This window comes from Calliopsis andreniformis, chromosome 6 (genome assembly GCF_051401765.1).
Source record: "Calliopsis andreniformis isolate RMS-2024a chromosome 6, iyCalAndr_principal, whole genome shotgun sequence".
NCBI lineage: Eukaryota > Metazoa > Arthropoda > Insecta > Hymenoptera > Andrenidae > Calliopsis > Calliopsis andreniformis.
In genome coordinates this window covers 18,667,787-18,687,118 of record NC_135067.1, presented here as the reverse complement: position 1 = coordinate 18,687,118, position 19,332 = coordinate 18,667,787, and the positions used below count along the sequence as shown (strand labels likewise).

At 46.0% G+C, this 19,332-nt stretch overlaps 1 protein-coding gene across 3 annotated transcripts in view; it reads right to left on the bottom strand.

The window, feature by feature from the left end:
- LOC143180493 (putative receptor-type tyrosine-protein phosphatase mosPTP-1) overlaps nucleotides 1-19,332 on the bottom strand; it is a 336,896-nt gene that overhangs the window by 54,435 nt on the left and 263,129 nt on the right. For all 3 annotated transcript variants that reach the window (XM_076380249.1, XM_076380251.1, XM_076380250.1), the window contains exon 3: nucleotides 15,459-15,582. In XM_076380249.1, coding sequence (XP_076236364.1) covers nucleotides 15,459-15,582 — 124 coding nt within the window. The remainder of the gene's footprint in view (nucleotides 1-15,458; nucleotides 15,583-19,332) is intronic.

The following is a 19,332-nucleotide window of genomic DNA, read 5'->3' as shown; positions in this document are numbered from 1 at the left end:
CGGGGTGGAGTACTCTGAGGGGGTGTCTGATTAAAAAATTAACCCGCGGATTGTCCAATCATGATTTCTTTCTGCGAACTGGCTCGACCGCCCTGCTATAATGAGAGGACGATATTTACGTCGTATTAATTGCTAATTAATTCCCGACTAGCGTGCGCCGGCGCGCTTTTACAGAACGTGCCAGCAGAATAATTTCCAGGGGGCTGCGTTTTAATTAACTTACGTCGGTTCCCTTGAGCGTGCGCCCGCTCGCGATCACGACGTGTAAAACCGGAGACGCAACAAAAGTGTTCGCCGTAGGAGAATAAAATCTAAATCGACGACGATGTTCCCAGCGCTGATCATTATACAGGCGGCGGTTTAAAAGGTTTTAAGTATCCGAAGGCTTATAATACCCGGTCGAGGCCGCCCCCGGGACCAGGAAGATTCGCTATGGACTAATCTTCTTGAATTTATGGACCCGCCCGATAATGTTCCCGCCTTCCTTTTACCCTTAATGCTAACCCACAGCCGCTCATTCCGTTCTGCCGCGAATTCCAACGGCATTTTTCCATTTCCACCCGTTACACCCACTCTGCACCCTGCCACCCCCCGCCACCTCGCCCTCGCCCGACGTCCCTTTTTCATTTCCGTTTCGCATTATGTTCCCCGCCGTTGGAACAATAGAATTTAACGTGACCGCCGTTATCGATCTTGCATAATGGCACAGTTGCATCGCTGCACTCTGAGCTGGCCACTGACTTCTTACTCGTTTTTACTTTCCTGCTCTTTTATTTTGTTTTCTGAGAGAACTTGATATATTTCTGATAATTGATAAAGCGTCGTGGAAATTTTTTAGTTGGTTTTGCTAGTGGTTGTCGGTAAGGAGGTTCAGATTCGTTGAAGTCGATGAATACTGATGTTTGTTGGCGATAAGGATACCATCGCTCTTGTCTGTTCTGTTTCCAGAGCTCGTTCACCTTGTTCTCATTTCCACGCCTTGGTCTATTATTATATTGGTTGGCAAGCCTATCACGTTCTTGTATCTTGAGGTGTATTGCTGTTTCACAGAGGCTTCCCCATTTTTTCTCATTCCTACGTCTGTCTATTTTTCGTTTCTACAGATCTCTGTGTGCAGTGGAGACTTCTTCCTCAATTTCCTCAAGAGGTGTTACAATATTTCTAGTTACAAATTGACAAATCGAGTGGCCTATATACAGTAGAGTGACGTGAACCAGCACTGAAGACACCCAATTTGACACTTGAGTTATTGTAGTAGTTTGGTTATCTAAAGCACAACAAGATTCTAACCTGAAGAAGCCCTTTGGTAGCTAGTCTTATTATCCTTTGCTGCAAACTATTACTAAAACGCTATTTAATTCTCAGTGTCCTCATATTCAACAAAATTGAAAAAATCGATGAATAGAAGTTCTGAATAATCCAAGTTCTATTGTGGCTCGCAATTTTTTTCTTGCCTATATTCCTCACCCTTCGTTTATTCTCTATTCCACTGCAGAAGATGAACACATATTGGACAATTTATCCTTACACGCACGAGGGAGCGTGATTCACTGTCCACCGATGCATTCTTATCCATCGAGGCAGTTTCGTAACCGGTGCATTCTGTCGCGTTAGCGTGTACCTCCGAGCGATCTAAATATTCCCCGGACTAGGACCCAAGCCCCCACCAATTCCCGACGAAAATAGATTCCAGGAAGCGAATCGCGACGATTGGATCGCGGGGGACGATTCCATCGGCGCGGAACAAAATCCCGTGGGCCGCGGGTGAATTTTTCTCCGCCATCGATCGAAAATCATACACACGTCGCGCCTCCTCCCGCGAATCGCGACAATTTCCCCGGACGATTTGCCATTCGATTTCCGGCTGCCTTTTTTCCTCCCTTTCCGCGCGCAGGTACGATCGTTTTCGGGAGGATCTTCCGCTCTAATCCGCGACCGCGATCGATAAATCCCGGACAGTGGCCATTTATATTTATGGGGGGATACGGATGGCGAGCTGTAACATTATTCAGGTTGGGGAACGCATTGGCGAGCGAACGAGCGAGCAAGGGAGCTAGCGCGCGCTCGACGAACAACGCGGCTCGTTAAAAATTGAATCTATTTGCGCGGCGGAGCTTGAAATTCAAATTCGACGAGGGATACCCGCGCTGGTGAACCTCTCCAGCCTATAATCGATACACGTCTACATATATATATATATATATATGTATATATTTTTACATCTATATATATATATATATATATATATATATATATATATATATATATATATATCTAACCTAGCCATGTCTATACATATATGTATATGCAGATGTATATACATTTGGTCGCCAGCGAAGCGGCAATCGGTATGTTCGTCCTCCAGAAGAGTAGGGGTAAAAATTTCAAAGGGAGAAAAAGGAACATCAAATCGGGCTGCATTTAGCGCGATTAAAAATTTCAATCGGCATTCAGCGCGACGCCTCTGCTCCCATCCATTGATTCCTTGCTAGATGGGAGAAACTGGAAAAAGGATGAATGCCAGCGCGCTAGAAACGAATCGCATGCGTTCATCCCGACAACGAGCGTAGCTTCCCATTCAAACTGTTCCCCTGTCTCTTTGGCTCCGAGAAGTCTTAGCTTGTTGCTTCTGTTGTTCGGAATGAGAGGAATATTCATTGATCTTTGGATTAAATTTGAAACTCTTGTTGCCGTCTTGTTGGGATTACTGTTCTAATCGGAGATAAGTCTTCCCTCCGTCGAAAGTCGCGTGCGCCTTTTGATCGTCGTCTTCTGAAGATGAATTCAGAAAATAGGATTCCTCGAGGCATTCCTTACAGAAATTGTCCCTAGCGCTTTTCCTTCAATTAGCCAGGCGAAGGGTTTCTACCTGCCAAGAATTTTCATGGGTAGAGAGAGAATTTCGAGAATTTTGGGGGGAATATATCCTCGATCTGACGATTTTCAAGGGTAGAAACCTCGTCCGTTTGACATATTCGCCCTGCTGTCTTTCATTACTTTAATTCCATCTTGCGCTGATTACACTGGGAATATTTAAGCTGTGCACGGTATTTTTTAATTACGGCTGATGCACCGACGTAGACGAGCCAGCCAGCGTTTTCATTGATCGTTTTCCAGAGACCACGGCCACTTTCTGGAATATTGCAAACCCTGAAGGAACCGCGGAAAATCTTTACCAACACCGTTCTCGAACCAACAGCCTGTAGGAGGGAGATTAATTTTGTTGAAATATATTCGAAGCTACCTTACACAGAGCGTTAAGGAAAATCTGAGGCATTTTCCTGGGGTCGATTGTTTTAACTTTATGTACGCAACTGAGCCAGTCGATTTACATCTCATGAATTTTCAGTATTTCGAAAACTGTATACCTCTTTGTAGTTCTATGCAATTCTGTTGTATATATTAATTTTGCATATAGGAAATCTCAGGTTTTCGTAGCTATACCAAATACATATCCATATTTCTACTTCCTCTTTACAAAATCATTTCTTCCCACTATCACTTCTCACAAAAGTATTCTTAAATTCTCGAGAAACCCACCCCCGCACTGATGTCTCACGTTTTTCCCTCGGAAAAACCGATGGATGGACCGGCGCGAATCGGGAAGCAAAAACTGACTGGCAGGAAACGCGTGGAGGAGCGTTTAATCACCAAGGACAAATCAGAAGTGTGGCTCAGATTAGGCGACTTAGAATTAGAGGCGACCTCGCAGACGTCGGGCAAGCCAGAGAGCTTTCGCGTTCATGGGACTGTAGGTTGTCGCCTAGCAACCGGAAGCGGTCCTCGCCGTCGCCTGTCCGCCGCGATTAATTCATTCGAGGCGCAGATTAAACCGTCGGGTTACTTTCCATTGTTCGAGCTGCCCGATTAATTGTCAACGTCGCGGTGTCCTTCGGCGGCGAAGATAAACCGCGCGAGGTCTTCCGCGCAGACAGACGCAACGCGCTGAACGTGGATGCTGCTGGAATTAATCTTCTTCCTTCTTGAGTTCTGGATCACCCTTCAGAGGGATCTTCCTCGGAAGATTGGGAAAGACTTCTTGGCTTCTTTTGGCCAGCTTCTTGGCATGATTTGATGGCATGAAAGTTAGTTTGCCAGGAGACTCCATGGGAGGGGTACGTTACTCACGCGACAGGATTCTTTTCAAATCTCTTTTTCAAAGTCCTCTGGAAAGCTTTCATATTATGGACATTCATTGGGAGCCAGGCGAGTTGAGATTGCATTGTTTATAATTAATTTCATACTTAACAAAAAGCGGGAGAGGGAGTCACCCAATGTTTTCAACCAATTATATTCCCCTTAAACAGTCGTCCATGATCGATTCCAATGCGCGATCATCCCTCGAACAATGGCAAGGGACGGAATCCTCTAATCAGTCGCTTAACGACACTTTTCAATAAACGTGGCGGCGTGGTCTGTCTGTCCGCCTCGTGAAATAAAGATTTAATTCGATCGACGATAATTAGCTATCTGGCGTTTCAACGGGCCACTAATAACTGGATTTTGCGTAGAATACCGTCGCTTGAATTAGCGATTCATCGTAAAGCCGTAATTACCGTCGCGATAATGCTGGCGGAAAGCAGGATTTCAAATACGCTCGCGGCTACAAATCTGTAAATTACAGCACGACCCTCCCTTCCTCGCCCTGATCCCTTCGTGTCAAAATTCTGCGCATTGGAAGGATGATCCGACGCAGCGCGTCATTCCCATAACTTCGCCGAGCGAGGGCGATGCTTTGAAGCGGCGAATCTCCCTCGTCGCGAGGGACAAGTCGCGAGGGGATGAAACGCTGAGAAGAAGGGGATGGGAAGGAGACCAGGATAGGTGCGGATTTAAAACCTGGAATCTGGGGAAGTGTCGTTAAGCCGAGGATTAATCTATACATAAAGGCTCGGCCGCGGGCGGACGCGTTACCGTGCCGTAATGCAGATATGCAAACGAGTCCGCGGGACCCGCTTATCACTGCGCTTATCGATTTTCGGCACGTGTTTAGTGCCGGTTGCCGGTAATAAAGTCGGGAGATTGACGCCAGGGAAAGCGACTTTCGACGAGGCGACCTCGTGCGTCGCTTCATTCCGGTGAACACTATTTTTCTAGCTGGGAGCGGTTTCGGATGAATCCAGTGAATTCACGTTCCGGGACGACCATGTTATTTCGTGGTCAGATTTTTTTGCGCCGAAATTGTCGTACAAGTCGGGACACTGTGAAAGCTTTTCTTTTGCAGAGGAGTTATTTGAATTTTAAATAAAACACACGGGTCTTGGGAATGATATAATAATTTACATATTTTGTGATACTTAGGGAAGGTAGGATCGAGAAGACATGAAGGAATAGTGATTGCGATTGGAGTTGAAAGAATTTATTACTTGGGTATTTTACTAAATTTTGAGTAAAGGATATTCTTGGCTGTGTGTCTGACCATAGACGAGCTTATACTACTTACTAGGTATAGAATTCCTGGTTATACTACTTATTCACGTTCATTAACTCTGTAGAGTCCTCATATTTGTCTGAATTTCTAAATACCTGAAGTAGAAACCACTTATATCCTCGCAAACAGCTTCAGGCGTACATGCGAAAAACATAACAAACCACTTCTACGCCATTTAAAACCTATTTTTTAAACAACTCTTATAATTCCAGTGAAAATCCGGAACTTCCCAGTGGCACTGTCTTTCCTTCCTCCAGACACCACTCGACACGTTCTCCTTCGCACATCGTACCGACTTCAATTTTCGGGATCACAAATCCGCCTGAAATTTCCCGGTCGGTCGGTTCGCGGGCTCTAATCCCGTGGCGGGGACAAGGGGGCGGGGGAGAGCAGCGAGGAGGAAAAGGAAAAAGCCGCTGAACTCGGCTCAGCGAGGACTCCTCTGTAAGCGTCTGACGAATCTTTATTGCGGCCTCGTTGAAATTCGAGACGATCGCCAACGTCGATACCATTTTACGTGGATACAGAGGTGCCTTACGGTGATTATCCCTGACTGGTTAAGCTTCGTGGCAGGAGCCCCTGAGGGGGATTATCTCTCTGTCTCGGCGTCTATACACCCTTCAGCCCGCTGTCGATATTTCAAAGGTCTTATCTTCTCCTTCGGGATGTATCCATTGGAATCGCGCGCTGACGTCCTCCGCACCGTTCACCCTGCCCAGCGACCCATTGTTGGGTTAATTAGGTTACATTACACCAGGGGGTGGACGGGCGTCGATGCCTTTGCGCATTGTCTAGCAAGAGTTTAATGAAAAGGGGCCATGCGATCGGACACCTAATTATTCCCCGTAATCACTGACTAGACGTCCGCGTGGTTAATATTTGTTCACGTGGAACTTTGCGTGAACGGGTGTGGAGTTCTTGTCCCTCTTGGAATTGGGACTCGAAAGGTGGAGACTCGTTTTCCATTAAAAGAAAAATTAAACTCAAGATGGAGGCAAATAAACGCGGGAACGGTGAATCAGATGAAGAGACGACTGCGAAGTAAACAGAGGTTCAAAGCTTCTGAAGTCACTTCTGTGTGGAGATGTCCAATTATACTGTTTGCAGTGTCTGTTTTTAAGACACTTCAAAAGACGCTGAAATGCCTCGGCCTTCGGCGAAGCTTTCCAAAACTAACAGAATTTCGTCTAGTTTGTTAACGTTATATGGAACGAAGTCGAGAGTCAAAGTTAAACGTTGATCATCCAGCCTTGACACTTGGGGAATTATCCTCGCGGTTGGTTAAACACCAGCAGACTGGTTCGCACGATATCGCGAAAATTGAGCAAACAATGACCAGAATCGGGTAATATTATTTCATCTCACGGTCAGCCGTGAGAGAATAATAAATCACGGAGTCGCGCAGGAAATTTCGACCAGCACGTAGCGCCGTAAAACGTTCGAGCCGATCCCATTGAACGTTCCGGTGTGTATCCATGCGCCGTTTCGCTTATGTGCACGTCGTTTCGAAATGATCAGTGGTTGGAACGAAAAAAGCCAGCCTTTTCCGAAAGGAAGAGCCCTGGTCGACCCTTCCCGCGCCCCCGACCCCCTGGACCGTATAAATAATGCAATTATCTGGGAAAACCACTGCGGCCAGACAGCGGCGCATGTCCGGCCCGGATAATAATTGTCATTAACCTGAAAATATGTGCTGGAAGTAACCCGTGGAATTGCGGCCGACCGAAATCTCTCGACCCCTCTCACCCCCCACCGAGATCCCCAACCCTGCCGCCCCTTTCAGTTCCCAGTCGACGTCGCTCCTACTTCTCCACGGTCCGCGGCTTCCGGTTCGCTTTTTTCGTACGCCGTTTCCTCGACACAGGCCTCGCCTATCTCTCTAACCGCCCGCGAGGAATTCACGCCCCCTTGGCTTCCTCTCCCGCGGAGTTATGCGTTTTTAACGAGGTACCGAGGACCTACGACCCCCTTTGATCCGCCTAGACGATCGATGTTCCACGGCCCGTGAAAAGATCAAGAGCCCGTTTGAGCCTTCCTCGATATCGGAGGAGTGAATAATATGATGGTAGAAGTGCTAGATTATTACTGTAGTAATCTTGACGACTCGATATCGCCGCGGTAATTGTGGCAATAAGTGGAATACTTCCGCGAAAGTCGGACGTGACGAGAGGTCGAAGTGTGTCGTCGAGGAGAAATTCATGAAAAAGGAGAAGCTTCAGGGGAGTGGAGTAATTAAGGAGGTTTGAAGCAGTGCTAGCGATAATATGTAAACTTCGGCCGAGGGGAAACAATGTCTGGCATGATAGATTTACAGCGCTTAGCAAACTACTTCTCGTGATCCTTGCTTCGAAACTATTCTTGACTTGCGTTGCTGAGCTCGTTTAGCAATTTCGATTCGATTTTAGTAGACTTGTTTATCTAGCGATGGAGAATTGTGGACTTTGGTCAGTTACAGAGCTGATAAGCTCTTTTGACCTGAATCGATGAATATATCGATTTCCCTTCATAGGTCTAGTGTCAGGAAATAGGAGACACAAAGGGGAACGACCGTGTTAGCGAAGTGTGAACGTGTGTACCTTGACCGACTGTGTAGAAGATAAAACGACAAGAGTGAGTGAGGGTGCTAAAGTGTAAATAACAAGAAATTGGAACACTGAGTGGAACACTGCATGTAATTATTGTAGAGTGAGCTATTAAATTATTGTGAATCGACAGAACGAATCTATTTTCAACGATATTATGACTTCAATACTAACGAAGAGTATTTTTTCTTACTTTCTTAATACCGACATAAAATTGATTTACATTGTAACATTTGCACCAGGGTTTTGTTTAACTCTCGCCGCACGATACTTGGTTCCGAGTGGACCCAGCCATAGTATTGCTACGAGCTGCGGGATAACTCCAGCAAAGTGCAGGCCAACACTTAAGTACCTCTCCTTTATCACCGACCTCTCCGAACTCCCAAACGCAATAATTGAATACCCTCGTGGACTACTACTAAGCTAAATAAAGAATTCAAATAAGGTCGCATTGGCTCGCGGGACTTACCGAGTCGCACAAATCAACACGGGTCTCTCATAAATTTATTAATACAGGATTTATATTCCGAGTCCAGAGCCGACAGGCTGTCCCTGTGCTGCGACTCTCCGCGAGTTGTTGAGTAAACGGGAACTTTTAATTACGCGCCCTGTCCGAGGACCTCTTACGCGCGTCTCCGCGGCTTCGAGGATGATTTAAAAGACTGGTGGGAACGCGAAGAAAGGTGGTTCCAGAAGGTAGTCCCAGGGCGGCGGCGCAAGACAAGCAATTTCACGGTCGGCGGGAATGAGAGAAAAAAGAAGGCGCTTAGGGGTGGGGGATGGCGGAATATATTCGCGAGATGTGGGAAAAGCTAGCGGTCGGTCTTAGGCGAAACGAGGGGGACGTGGGCGTAAGCCTGGGTTACGCAAGGGGGTGATCGGCCAGGCTGACGGCTGAAGATTTATTGGGCCGAGCACGATTTATTCGACGCGTTTAAATGCCTACTTTATCGACGCGCCTAACGCAGCCACGCTCTGTTTCAGGGCGTCCCGGTCTCGGCCCTCGTCCAATCAATTTTCCACGGCGGTGAAAATGTAATCTTACGAGAGCTGCTTGAAAAATTCGCTGGAAGGATATAAATTCGGCGATTTAATAAATTCCTCTGCTGTCCTGCACACTGAAATCGAACGACACGTGAAATATGACAGCTCGTTTCAACGACGCGTGTTGTTTGGCGATTTTTATCGCTGGAGAAAGTGTTGCGCGCTGTCGGGGATGAAGAATTGAAGGATGGTAGCGTTGGTGACGAGACAGGCTTTTATACCCTCGATGAAGTCTCTGTGTTCTCCCTGGTTTTCAGAAGGTTGTCCCAAAATGTGCGGTAGAAACTGTAGATCACATGTTCAGGTAGACCTTTCAGCTCTCAAATTTCTATAGCATAAATTAACTACTCTTAGTTTTCGTCTCCTTTTGAAGTCTCCCCCAGAAATAAAATCTTCCCCCACTTGCGGCAAATAACCTTCCATGGTCGATTATCAGAAGCTCAGTATCCAATAACACTCCTTACTGACTACCAATCTATCTACTTTTCCACGACCAGAACTAATTCCCAAGAAAAATCATCCCACCTCCTCCCAGCGATCTGCTAAACTCAATCCACTGTCTGTAACCTCGTGGCAATTAGGAAACGGCGTCGAATATTTCCCGAGTTCTCCAGCGAGAGGGTAACCATTGCACGGATACACCTGCAGGCTGGCCAGACAGAAAGATTCATGGCGCCGTCCCGTATGCAATTCCAGAACTTGTTAGCGCGAAGATGGCCAAGTGGAATAGGTCTGTCTTTCCGGCGGCAGTGGGCCTCCAGAGGATCCAGCCAATCAGGATCTTTATAATTAAGTTTTCCGTCTAATCTCCGCGATGGCCGATTAACTGGCATCGCTCGAAACGCTGTGCGCCGCCCATAAACATGGCAATAGTACAATTTCTGGAATTAAGCCCGGCTGACCCAGGTATCGCGGGGCAAGGCCTCGCTGATGGAAGCGGCAAATCTCCCAGGGATTTCCGACAAGGATCAGGGACGTTCGTCTCCTTCCCTCACCTTTTTCCCCGCCTTCTGCCTCCTTTTTCTTTGTGCACGCTTTTATCCACGCTCCTCCTCCGCCCTTCTCCTTCTCCTCCGATACGTCTTCCTTTTCCGAGAAGGATTCCTTTTCCAAGAGGCACGGGACGGGTATTCCCGATAATCGCGGTGTTTCCTCCATTCTTCGAGATCGTTGTCCCATGGAAGCGCTCGTGCTTCACCTGTTTTCGCAACTCCTCGCCCTCGAGATTGCACTCGCAGAAAACCAGTGATGAAATCTATGGCGGGCCAGCCGCGAGCGTCTTTCTTTCACGATTATTCTTCCTAGTCGACGATTGGTATTCTCAAATGAACCGATTGTCCCTGATTTGGGAATATTCCAGCGCGATATCGGGTCGATCAGATGCGAGGGAGACGCACATTGAAATATTTTCGACGAATGGGAAGAGCTCTTCGCTACACGAACGAGCGATCCGAAAGGAGATCGGTGGAAAACTGTCGATGTTGCTCTCGCGAAAATGGTCCACCATTGTTCCTCGACCGACGCATTGTTTGATCGGGACCGCGGGCGTATAAATAATACGTGGAACGGGTCAATGATTTTCCATACGAATGCCCAGGCCCTGTGCTCGTTTCGACGATAATCAAATTAGCGGGGCTACTTAGCGCGCCGCAACGCGATTGAGATCGCTCCTTTTCGCGGCGATTGAATTATGCTCGACGAGGTAATGCGAACAGCGACTTCTCTTCGTTGTTCGACGGTAACAAACCAACGGGAAATTAATTCATTATTCAAACGGGGGACCCTGGAGGAACGTGGCTGTCTCGACGGTGTGAAATTACGCCCATTAAGTCCGAGGAATTTTTCATGCGGTCCTTAACCCAGCGCCAGCTGCGAAGCTGGCTCAAACGCGGGTCGAAGAAAGCGAAGAGGGTAGAGGGAGGGTGAATGGCGCAAAATCTGCGACGGTTTCAAGTGTGGCCAACGCCGTGGGCCATTGCACGCTGCGCCAAAGAAGAGTTTACGTTGTTGCAGCTGGGGGCGCCAGTGCTAAATGATCACGTCGTTCTCCGTTCGCGTTAATCTTAATTGGCCCTGCATTTCTCGCCTACGACGACGAACGAGTGCTGTTTTTGCACAGTCGCCAGTCTGTTCATAGAGTTTCAAAAGAGCTAGTTTGGGGATCACTTTGCTGTTTCTCTTTGGCGCCAGTTTTCGTTTCTATTTATTTTTAGCTTCTGTCACTTTGGGCGAGATTCTAGTAGATGGAAATAGCGTCCCCAATTCTAGTTTAGAATTTATAGATAGAAGTCAAGTACATAGGTCTAATCTAAAACGTTTTCATGCTAGTAAATTCTGAATATGTGATACTTTACAGGTTCTACAGCTCTTATCCAGGGTTTAAGTCAGAATGTTTCCAATTAATTCTACATGCACTCTAACATAAGAACAGCTTTAGGTGTCTGTTCACGAGCTGAACACACCCGATTCAGTTAAGAGACATCGTTAATATTCCAGAAAATACGTATAGTAGAATGGAATAGAAGGAGATTCTACAGCATTGGCGGTCCTCCAACAGAGCTGTGTACAAATTGCTAACGATTATTGAGCAACCAGCCAGCGGAGCGAGCGTATCTCCGACATCCCCGAGGAGCAAGGTGTTTATCGTCCCAGGTACGTCTTTTTGCGGAAATCGGGGAGTCTGATAACACGACCCTATCCCCGGGACAATTCGATCGAGCTTAAATGCTCTGTGTAGCGAGTGAAAACAAACCTGAGAGTCCTTCCATTGTGAGCACAAAGGACGCCGCGTACATGCAGTCCCCCTAATCGAATATCGCGAGGACAGAGTTCGATCAGGAACGAACTTACGTCTAATCGATGTCTTCCATCGGGGACAGCTACTTCCTTTCAATTGGCTGGACCGACTAGCTTCGTGACTTCATTACTCCGAGGTACACGGAGTTTTCTTAGGTAATTCGTGTGTACCTCTGACAGAGATACTACAGCTCTCTTTCTATCATTCCAGCGGACGCAGTTTGCGATTTTATTGAGAATTTTCGATGAAGCAATTTCCTCGACGAAAAATGGGAGAACAGTTTAAGGAGACTTCTTATCACTTTGACGAATTTTCAGTTTGCATAATCAGAGATTTTATCTGCTAAAAATCCAGTAGATTTTTGTTATGAGCCTCGAGTACCATTTGAGTACACTGATTATAGATTTTTCAGTCAGTCTTTCGATATACTATAAATTGGACACTTTTTCATGAACATTATGCAACACTGATCGGTCCTATGGAAACAGGAATATCGATTATCTGCTGTGACGGATAGAGAAATATTTATCCCTCAGAATCGCGCAATTTAGAGAACCCCTTCGATTCCTGTCCAATTAGTATTGCGAATATTAGTTCCTAACAGAAGACCCTATTCTGAGTTCCACTGCATTCAAACTTCAAAGTCGCAGGAGAGCTCAAATTTCTGCTAATAAAAATTTCTCTAAGGGCAATTTGATCCCTCTGGTGGGATTACGAATTCCAAGAAACTCGATCTTTCCCATGGGGTCGGGGACGGGGCAGAGCAATTCAACCAGGAGACGTCGAATTTTTAATTCGACCCGCCGAGGGAAGTTACGCGACTGAGTCGTTTACCGTTCCCGAAGGAAAGTTTCGACGTCGCCGCGGGAGAATCGTCGGAACACGGCATTGTGAGGAGGTTTCTCGTCAAAACGCAGGCTGATTTCCGCGAAGATTAATAATCCACGAACGGAATGACTGCGGAAGCCCTTCGCGGCGAGTGGTCGGGGCGCGTGGGAGGCACGGAGGCCGGGGTGCTCGAAGTTTGTCTGAACTTTATTATAAAACTAATATTTTCCAAGTTCTATGAGGTATTACGATAGTTTTCTGAAAGGGCCTGTCAGTAAAGCGGCAAGGCGAAATGGTTCTCGCGGAGCGAAACTTCAATATTCGACGGCCATAACGACACCGGCTGATATATTATTTCCTATAACTTCGCCGCTCCTTACGGCTTTGTCCAGCCGCCTGGGACGGGGGCAGGAAGATCGGAAAAGAAACTTGATTAAGAATTCCTGCGCCCCTCTCATTCTCTGACTGTCCCCGCTGTTCCATCACGCAATTCTGTTTCCCCGTCGATCCGCGTTATCGAGGGAATGAATCGTCGTACGTGCTGCCTTCTAGCCTGTTCATCCGGCTTAATAATTAAAATGCAATCGAGGATACTGACGTCGGGGAATTCGCAGAGGCAAGGTGTCCAGTATCGAACGATATTAATTGCGTCGATCGCGACGAGCATAGGAGAGAAGAGAAGCGCAGGGAGAAGGAATGTACAGGGTGAATGAGAGTGACGTGGGGGGAGGGACGTCGTAGCTACACGAAAAGCGGATTTAAGCGGGGGAGGAAATCTTATTAGGGGACTGATTTACGAGTCTCTGTAATTTAAAACTATTTACTAAGCGTTACCGCGATACCGAGGACCGTTACATCGACCGCGGCTGCCATGGAACAGCCAGAAATGAAAATTGAAGATCCACTTTCCGCAGCAGCCGAGAAGCCTCCATTGTCTTGCCTCTTCAAAGACTCAAACTAATTTTCTTTCCACTCACTGCCGTCGCGCTTTCGTCGTTCGCTGTACTTCCCCCTCGCGTCTCGCCTCCTTGGTCCTTCGCCTTCCTTTCTTCTACCGCTTCAATTTGCCGGCTTCATTTGGCGGCACGGCGCGCAATAAAAAACGCGACAGTGAGCCGTAAGCCGAGCGAAATGAGCACGCCTTAATAATGCGGGGGTGGCTAAACGCGACGCCAGGAATCGTCCTAATGGGGCGGTTGTCTCGGGCGCGTGACAAATTTATGCGTTTACTGGCGGGATCGATCCCGCTGCTGGCCAGTGACAGAGAATATTCTTCTCGTGAGAGGGTATTGAGGGCTTTAGAACTGCAGGGGAACTGTGATTAATTGTGTCTTAATTATTCGCTGTCTCTTTTGGTCGAGATGAGGGCACCAAGAGGTTTAACACGTCTTATTCTACTGGCAGCCTGTGTCTGACCATTATTCTACTAACGACAGGTTTCAAGTAGAATAAGTCTCCAAGTCAGACAGGTTTCAAACTACACTATATGATAGTATAGTGTATCCTCTAAATAACTCAGACATCTATTAAAATAAACAATTTGCTTGTTTGCTATGTAGTTTATGAGCCCTCATGTTAAGTCACTCAACTATCATTGTCCTAGACCCTTACCACTCCTCAGTGACGTTACACCACCACGGTACTTTTGCCCTCATCACCATGCTGTCTGTCACAGACTAACAAATTTCAGTAGGCAAAGTAGTAGCGAGAAGCCACTAAGTTCAGAGACCCGCGAAGCATCAGAGCGACGCCAGCTCGTCTACGTTCCAACCGCTCCAGAAATTCGAGCGGCGCGCCTACAGCTGGAGTACAGGGGTCACACGAGTGAGGCAAATTGAATTAAACCGACGTTATTTACAATCCGCCCCGAGTCGTCCCGATTTATGCAGCGCTCGATAAAAGTTATGGTAACGACCGAATTCCCTTCTAGCGTTTGGCGCGACAAAAGCTATCGACAAAACCGAATGAGTTAGTACAACGAGTAAAATAGACGCGGGTGGGGTATTGAAGAAGTAAACTTCTCCACGCCCTTTTCTACCATCCCCACCTGCACTGTGGCCAACTTGCCTCTGCACAGTTCCCAGCCACCCCTGCGACCTCCGCGAGTGGTCATTCGATATACGTGCCACTCGGAAATGTCGATAGCGAATTTCTCCCGTGGAAAATCGGCGGAACGAGCGAAGCCAGGGATAAGTACGCGCGTGAGTTCGCGAGGGTTGCCTTCTTACGAGTTCAGGGAGGCGAGGGACAGAAGAAGGAACGAAAGGAACGGGGCGGAAGGTGGAGGAAGGAGGGCAGAAGATAACAGGTCCTGGCGAAGCGAGGGAGAACAAAGGGTGCTTATCGACACCGCAGTTCTTATCCCTAGTAACTCCTTTTATTTTATCCGTTTCCGTTGCCGTTCAGGGGCTAAAGCCTCGAACTCCTACCTTGTATCTGAGAGATAATCAGACCGAGACGTACTCGAACGCAGACGGCTATTTTTAAGGGGTCCCTCTTACTTTTTCTCCTCCCTCTTTCTTTTTTGAATTAAGAAGCCTAGAAGAATCGCCGAGCAAAGAATTCGAAGGAGCGGGACAATCGAACCTGTGCGTCGAACGTTTTAATCTCGCTCGCTCGCGCGAGATTAATTCCATTTGTGGAAGTGGCGAAGAGGCTTCGATCATCCTCCGCTACGACTCCGAGCTGGTCGAATTTTCGTCACAAAGCGCGACTGTAATTGGAAACCCGGCTTACATCGCGCGGAAAGGGTAAAATCAATATTTAAAGGACTTACCGAGTTTCGATGATGTAGTACGAGATCGGGTTGTTATAAGAATTGACGCTCGGCGCCCAGGACAGATTCACAGATTTCGAAGTGAAGTTCGTTACGAGAGGACGATCCGGTGGATTGGGAACATCTGAAAGCAAATTGTTCAGGTTTCAGGTGATGGTTAAGAGTGCTCCAAATGTTTCTGCTCGTTTACTTTCGCCGAAAGCTGTTGGCTCGACGAAAGTGTTCGTATGATTGTTAGTAATGTGGTAAGAAAGTTGGTGGATAACGTTGTATAGTTGGCGAGAAGCGAAAGTTTATAATACTGTTGAAGAGGATTAACCTCTTAGCTTATATTACGATGTCGCTCCTGGTGGCCGTCTGACAGTCGCTGATCTATACTACTAGCTGGAAGTTTCATCACATTGTCTTTGCTAGCTTAGTATGAAGTAAGCGATTAATAGATAGTTAACTGTACTCAAATAGAGAATGTAATGTGGTTTCTAATTTTTCAATTACAGTGTAAGTCAGTAATGAAACATAATAGGAGAAGCGGTTAGATAAGCTGTAAGATAACATGTTTAAAACTATGAGTTTTTATGAATTTTACAATTCATTCATTTAAAATCCTCAAATGAACTGCATATTAAATGTCGCAGAAGCTTAATATATTCATATCAATTTTATTGAATAATTCACAATCTTTGATACAGTTTCAAGTTCAAATAACGTTTCAATGAGTTCTATATAATTTTCATGGGATATTACGAACATTACTATAATCATTCAAAAAGAGCTTACAAACGCATCTGTCCTCCTTAATCCGCTTATTAAAACATTTTATCACTAAAATTCACAGCACGATAATTGTACTTCGCTTTAAATCAAATATGTTCAAAGGTACTTTTTCCAACTCGCAATGATTTTTTACCGTTATAAAAAAGATTGCATTTTCACAATAACTTTTGAATTGTGCAAACAAAACGTAATTGAAATTTGTTCAAATATAAGCAACAACGATGAAAAATTGAAATTGGATACCTTTTTAATAAACGCAGCGAAATTGTTCGTTCAACAAATGGATTATATTAGGACTTTAATTGGCCGCTTGTAGAAACAGCAAAATCGATAGTTCAGACAAACAAATAAGAGTGCTTATTACTATTTATTTTTATATATGAAATTGTTGAGAGTGTTACATGTCTGTTATGAACAAAATTCGGGAGTAAAGCTTTCTCTTTTTCTCGCAGCTTTATTAATATAAAAATAAAACAGGGCATGAGAGTGTTATATTCCACTTTAACGAAGTGCCCAGAACTACCATTTATATTGTTTCTGGAAAATTCGTAAATAATCACGTTACCCATTTAAATTTCACGTTAATGTCAAAAAATTTTAAAACAATTTCACCACGTTTCCATTAATCTCACGTTCAAATGAAACGAGCTCAAACACCCCTTCGAGGTATCATATTTCGCTTTATCGAACTCCCTGGGACGACTTTTGAGATCGTCTGAAGATAATTCATGAGGGACCGCATCGATCTCCCCCTTTAACCTGGCAATTAAGGCGTTTTACAGTCAACCTCGAAGGGAGCCACTTTCGTATAGATTCCAGGATGAAATAGCGATTGTGGTTACATGAGATAATAGGTAATATAATATTGCATTATACACAGGTTGCACGAGGAGCATGACCTGTGATCCACCCAGATACCACAGTTGATATTTGAAGCCCTGGTAGCTTCCACTGTACATTAATTCATGTTCTAATATTTCCTGAAAAAGTTTCATTAATTAAACGCTGGGTATCGAATTAGTTCCCCATAAAAGTGTATCACCGAAAAAAGAAATAATTGCCTATAAAAAATAGCCAACCAGTTTACCACTAAAAAAAGAAAGAGAAGGTTGAGCAAAAGGTTAATCCCCTTCTTCATCACAATAATTTTCAGTTATCCTCAAGATCCCCCTGATCCATCGGATTCTGTCAAGTCATCAACGCTTGAATCCCTCAAAGTGGATACCGCCTCTAATTCGAAGCCCCAGGGTGTATCGGCTCCCCAGGATCATGAAAGCAGCATGAATCGTAGAAAGAAAGCCGCTGCTCTTGTGTTCTTGTTCCTGGCCCACGGGGAAATCAATAAAAATGCCATTAAATTACCCCGCCGACACGGAGCTGGACGTCCTTTTTTGATCTCAGCCCTCGCCATTATCCACTCCGAGGCGATACCAGCCACTTGACGCTTTCTTGCGATGACGGAGCTCTGAGAGCGTAGTCGGCCAGTCTGGCCAGATAAACACCGAGGTTTATTTACGAAGCTGTCTGCGTCTTCGTTTTTCCTCGTCCATCGATTTCCCCGCCGTGGCTTCGGGACAATTAAATTCAATTGGAAGCTACCAAGAGGGGGACAGGGTGAGTCTCCCCGAAAAAGCGGCCCGCTTATGCCTCGTTCGCGCCGTTAATTTCGCGGGCTGGTTAAACGCAGCCTTACATCGCTGCTCCGCCCTGGAATTTCCATCTCTCATTAATAATTCATGCCGGCCCGCTTTAAAGGGTCAACAGCTGGCGTTCCTTCAGTCGCCGTCGACAAGACGAACGCGAAACGGAGGAGAAGGAAATCGAAGTAAACCGCCCGTCGTCGCCGCTTAATGAATCCCTTCGATGGCTGAGTAATGCCACCTCGTTGCTGGGATCGAAAAAACGATGCGGGCTTGTTTGCGCAATCTTATCGTGTTGGACGTGATCGAATCCTTCGAGACTTATTGGCTGGTTCTGTGACCCTGTCGAGTCGCGTTTCAGGGTTCTGCTGGAAGAGGGGGAGTACTTGGAAAAATGGGAGGGGCGAATGAGAAACAGATTTAGTTGGAATTAAATTACAGGGGGATTGGGATAAGGCTAGAGTGTTTAGAAATTGAGACTTTCATTTTCAGAGCGAATCCAAGTGATGTGATTTCTTTTTAACGAGCCATCTTGGTCTCAAAAAGCAATACACCATGAGCGTCTACGTTCTTTAAGCTCTATCACTCTGACGAAGCTTACTCACCTGTCAGCGAAGAGTTTCATATTTTGCACGAAAATTCAATTTTTTTTATGTCACTATCAAATGCATCTAACATAGTTTTTAGTATGTTTAAATAATGAGTAAGGGTGAAGCAATCTTTACGAGAAAGGAGATAGTGTTACTTCAGTAATTGAAGTTGGCGTAATTGAAAGGGAAGCGCATGAGGTTTGTAAGCGAAAGCACTGTCGTCGCGGTGGCTTCTGTCCGTTTGACAATTTTTCTCAATTAACGACGGGGGAGGCACGGTTACCGGAACACAGGGCGAAATGTGTCTTCTGCGTGGGTAACGAGCATCCGCGGATGCTTGATACCGGAAGTTATATAGGTTACAGTGCATACCGACGTAAACTGCACGCGGAGGGACGTAGCTGGTGCACCGTCCTTCGCTGTACGCGGAATATAAATTCCAGCGGGGCCGTTTACCGAAATTTATGAGCGTCATTTTAAGAACTGTTTTGCCTTGCTCAACCATATGGCTCCCACGTAAATATCTCTCACTACGTTTTGTCGTTAAAGCTCAGCGTTCAACCATTAACCCTGCCCTCAGCTTCCTTTGCCCTTTGCCCTGTATTTTCTTGGATTCCACCCGTATATCTTGCCCTTGTCGCCTTTCGCGTAGTTACACGCCACCTTTTCCCCTTTGCCTGACGTCATTTTGATAATTAGCCTGCCAGTTAACTGTGAGGCAATTAGAGAAACTTCACACTCCAGCGGCTTCATTCTTTTCTCTCTCCTGGGGTCGTTCTTGCGCTGCCATGCGTTACAGCGCGTTACAAATGTGTTTATGGTAGAGTATCTCACTTTATATTGGATTACAGGAGTATTAATTCTGCTTTC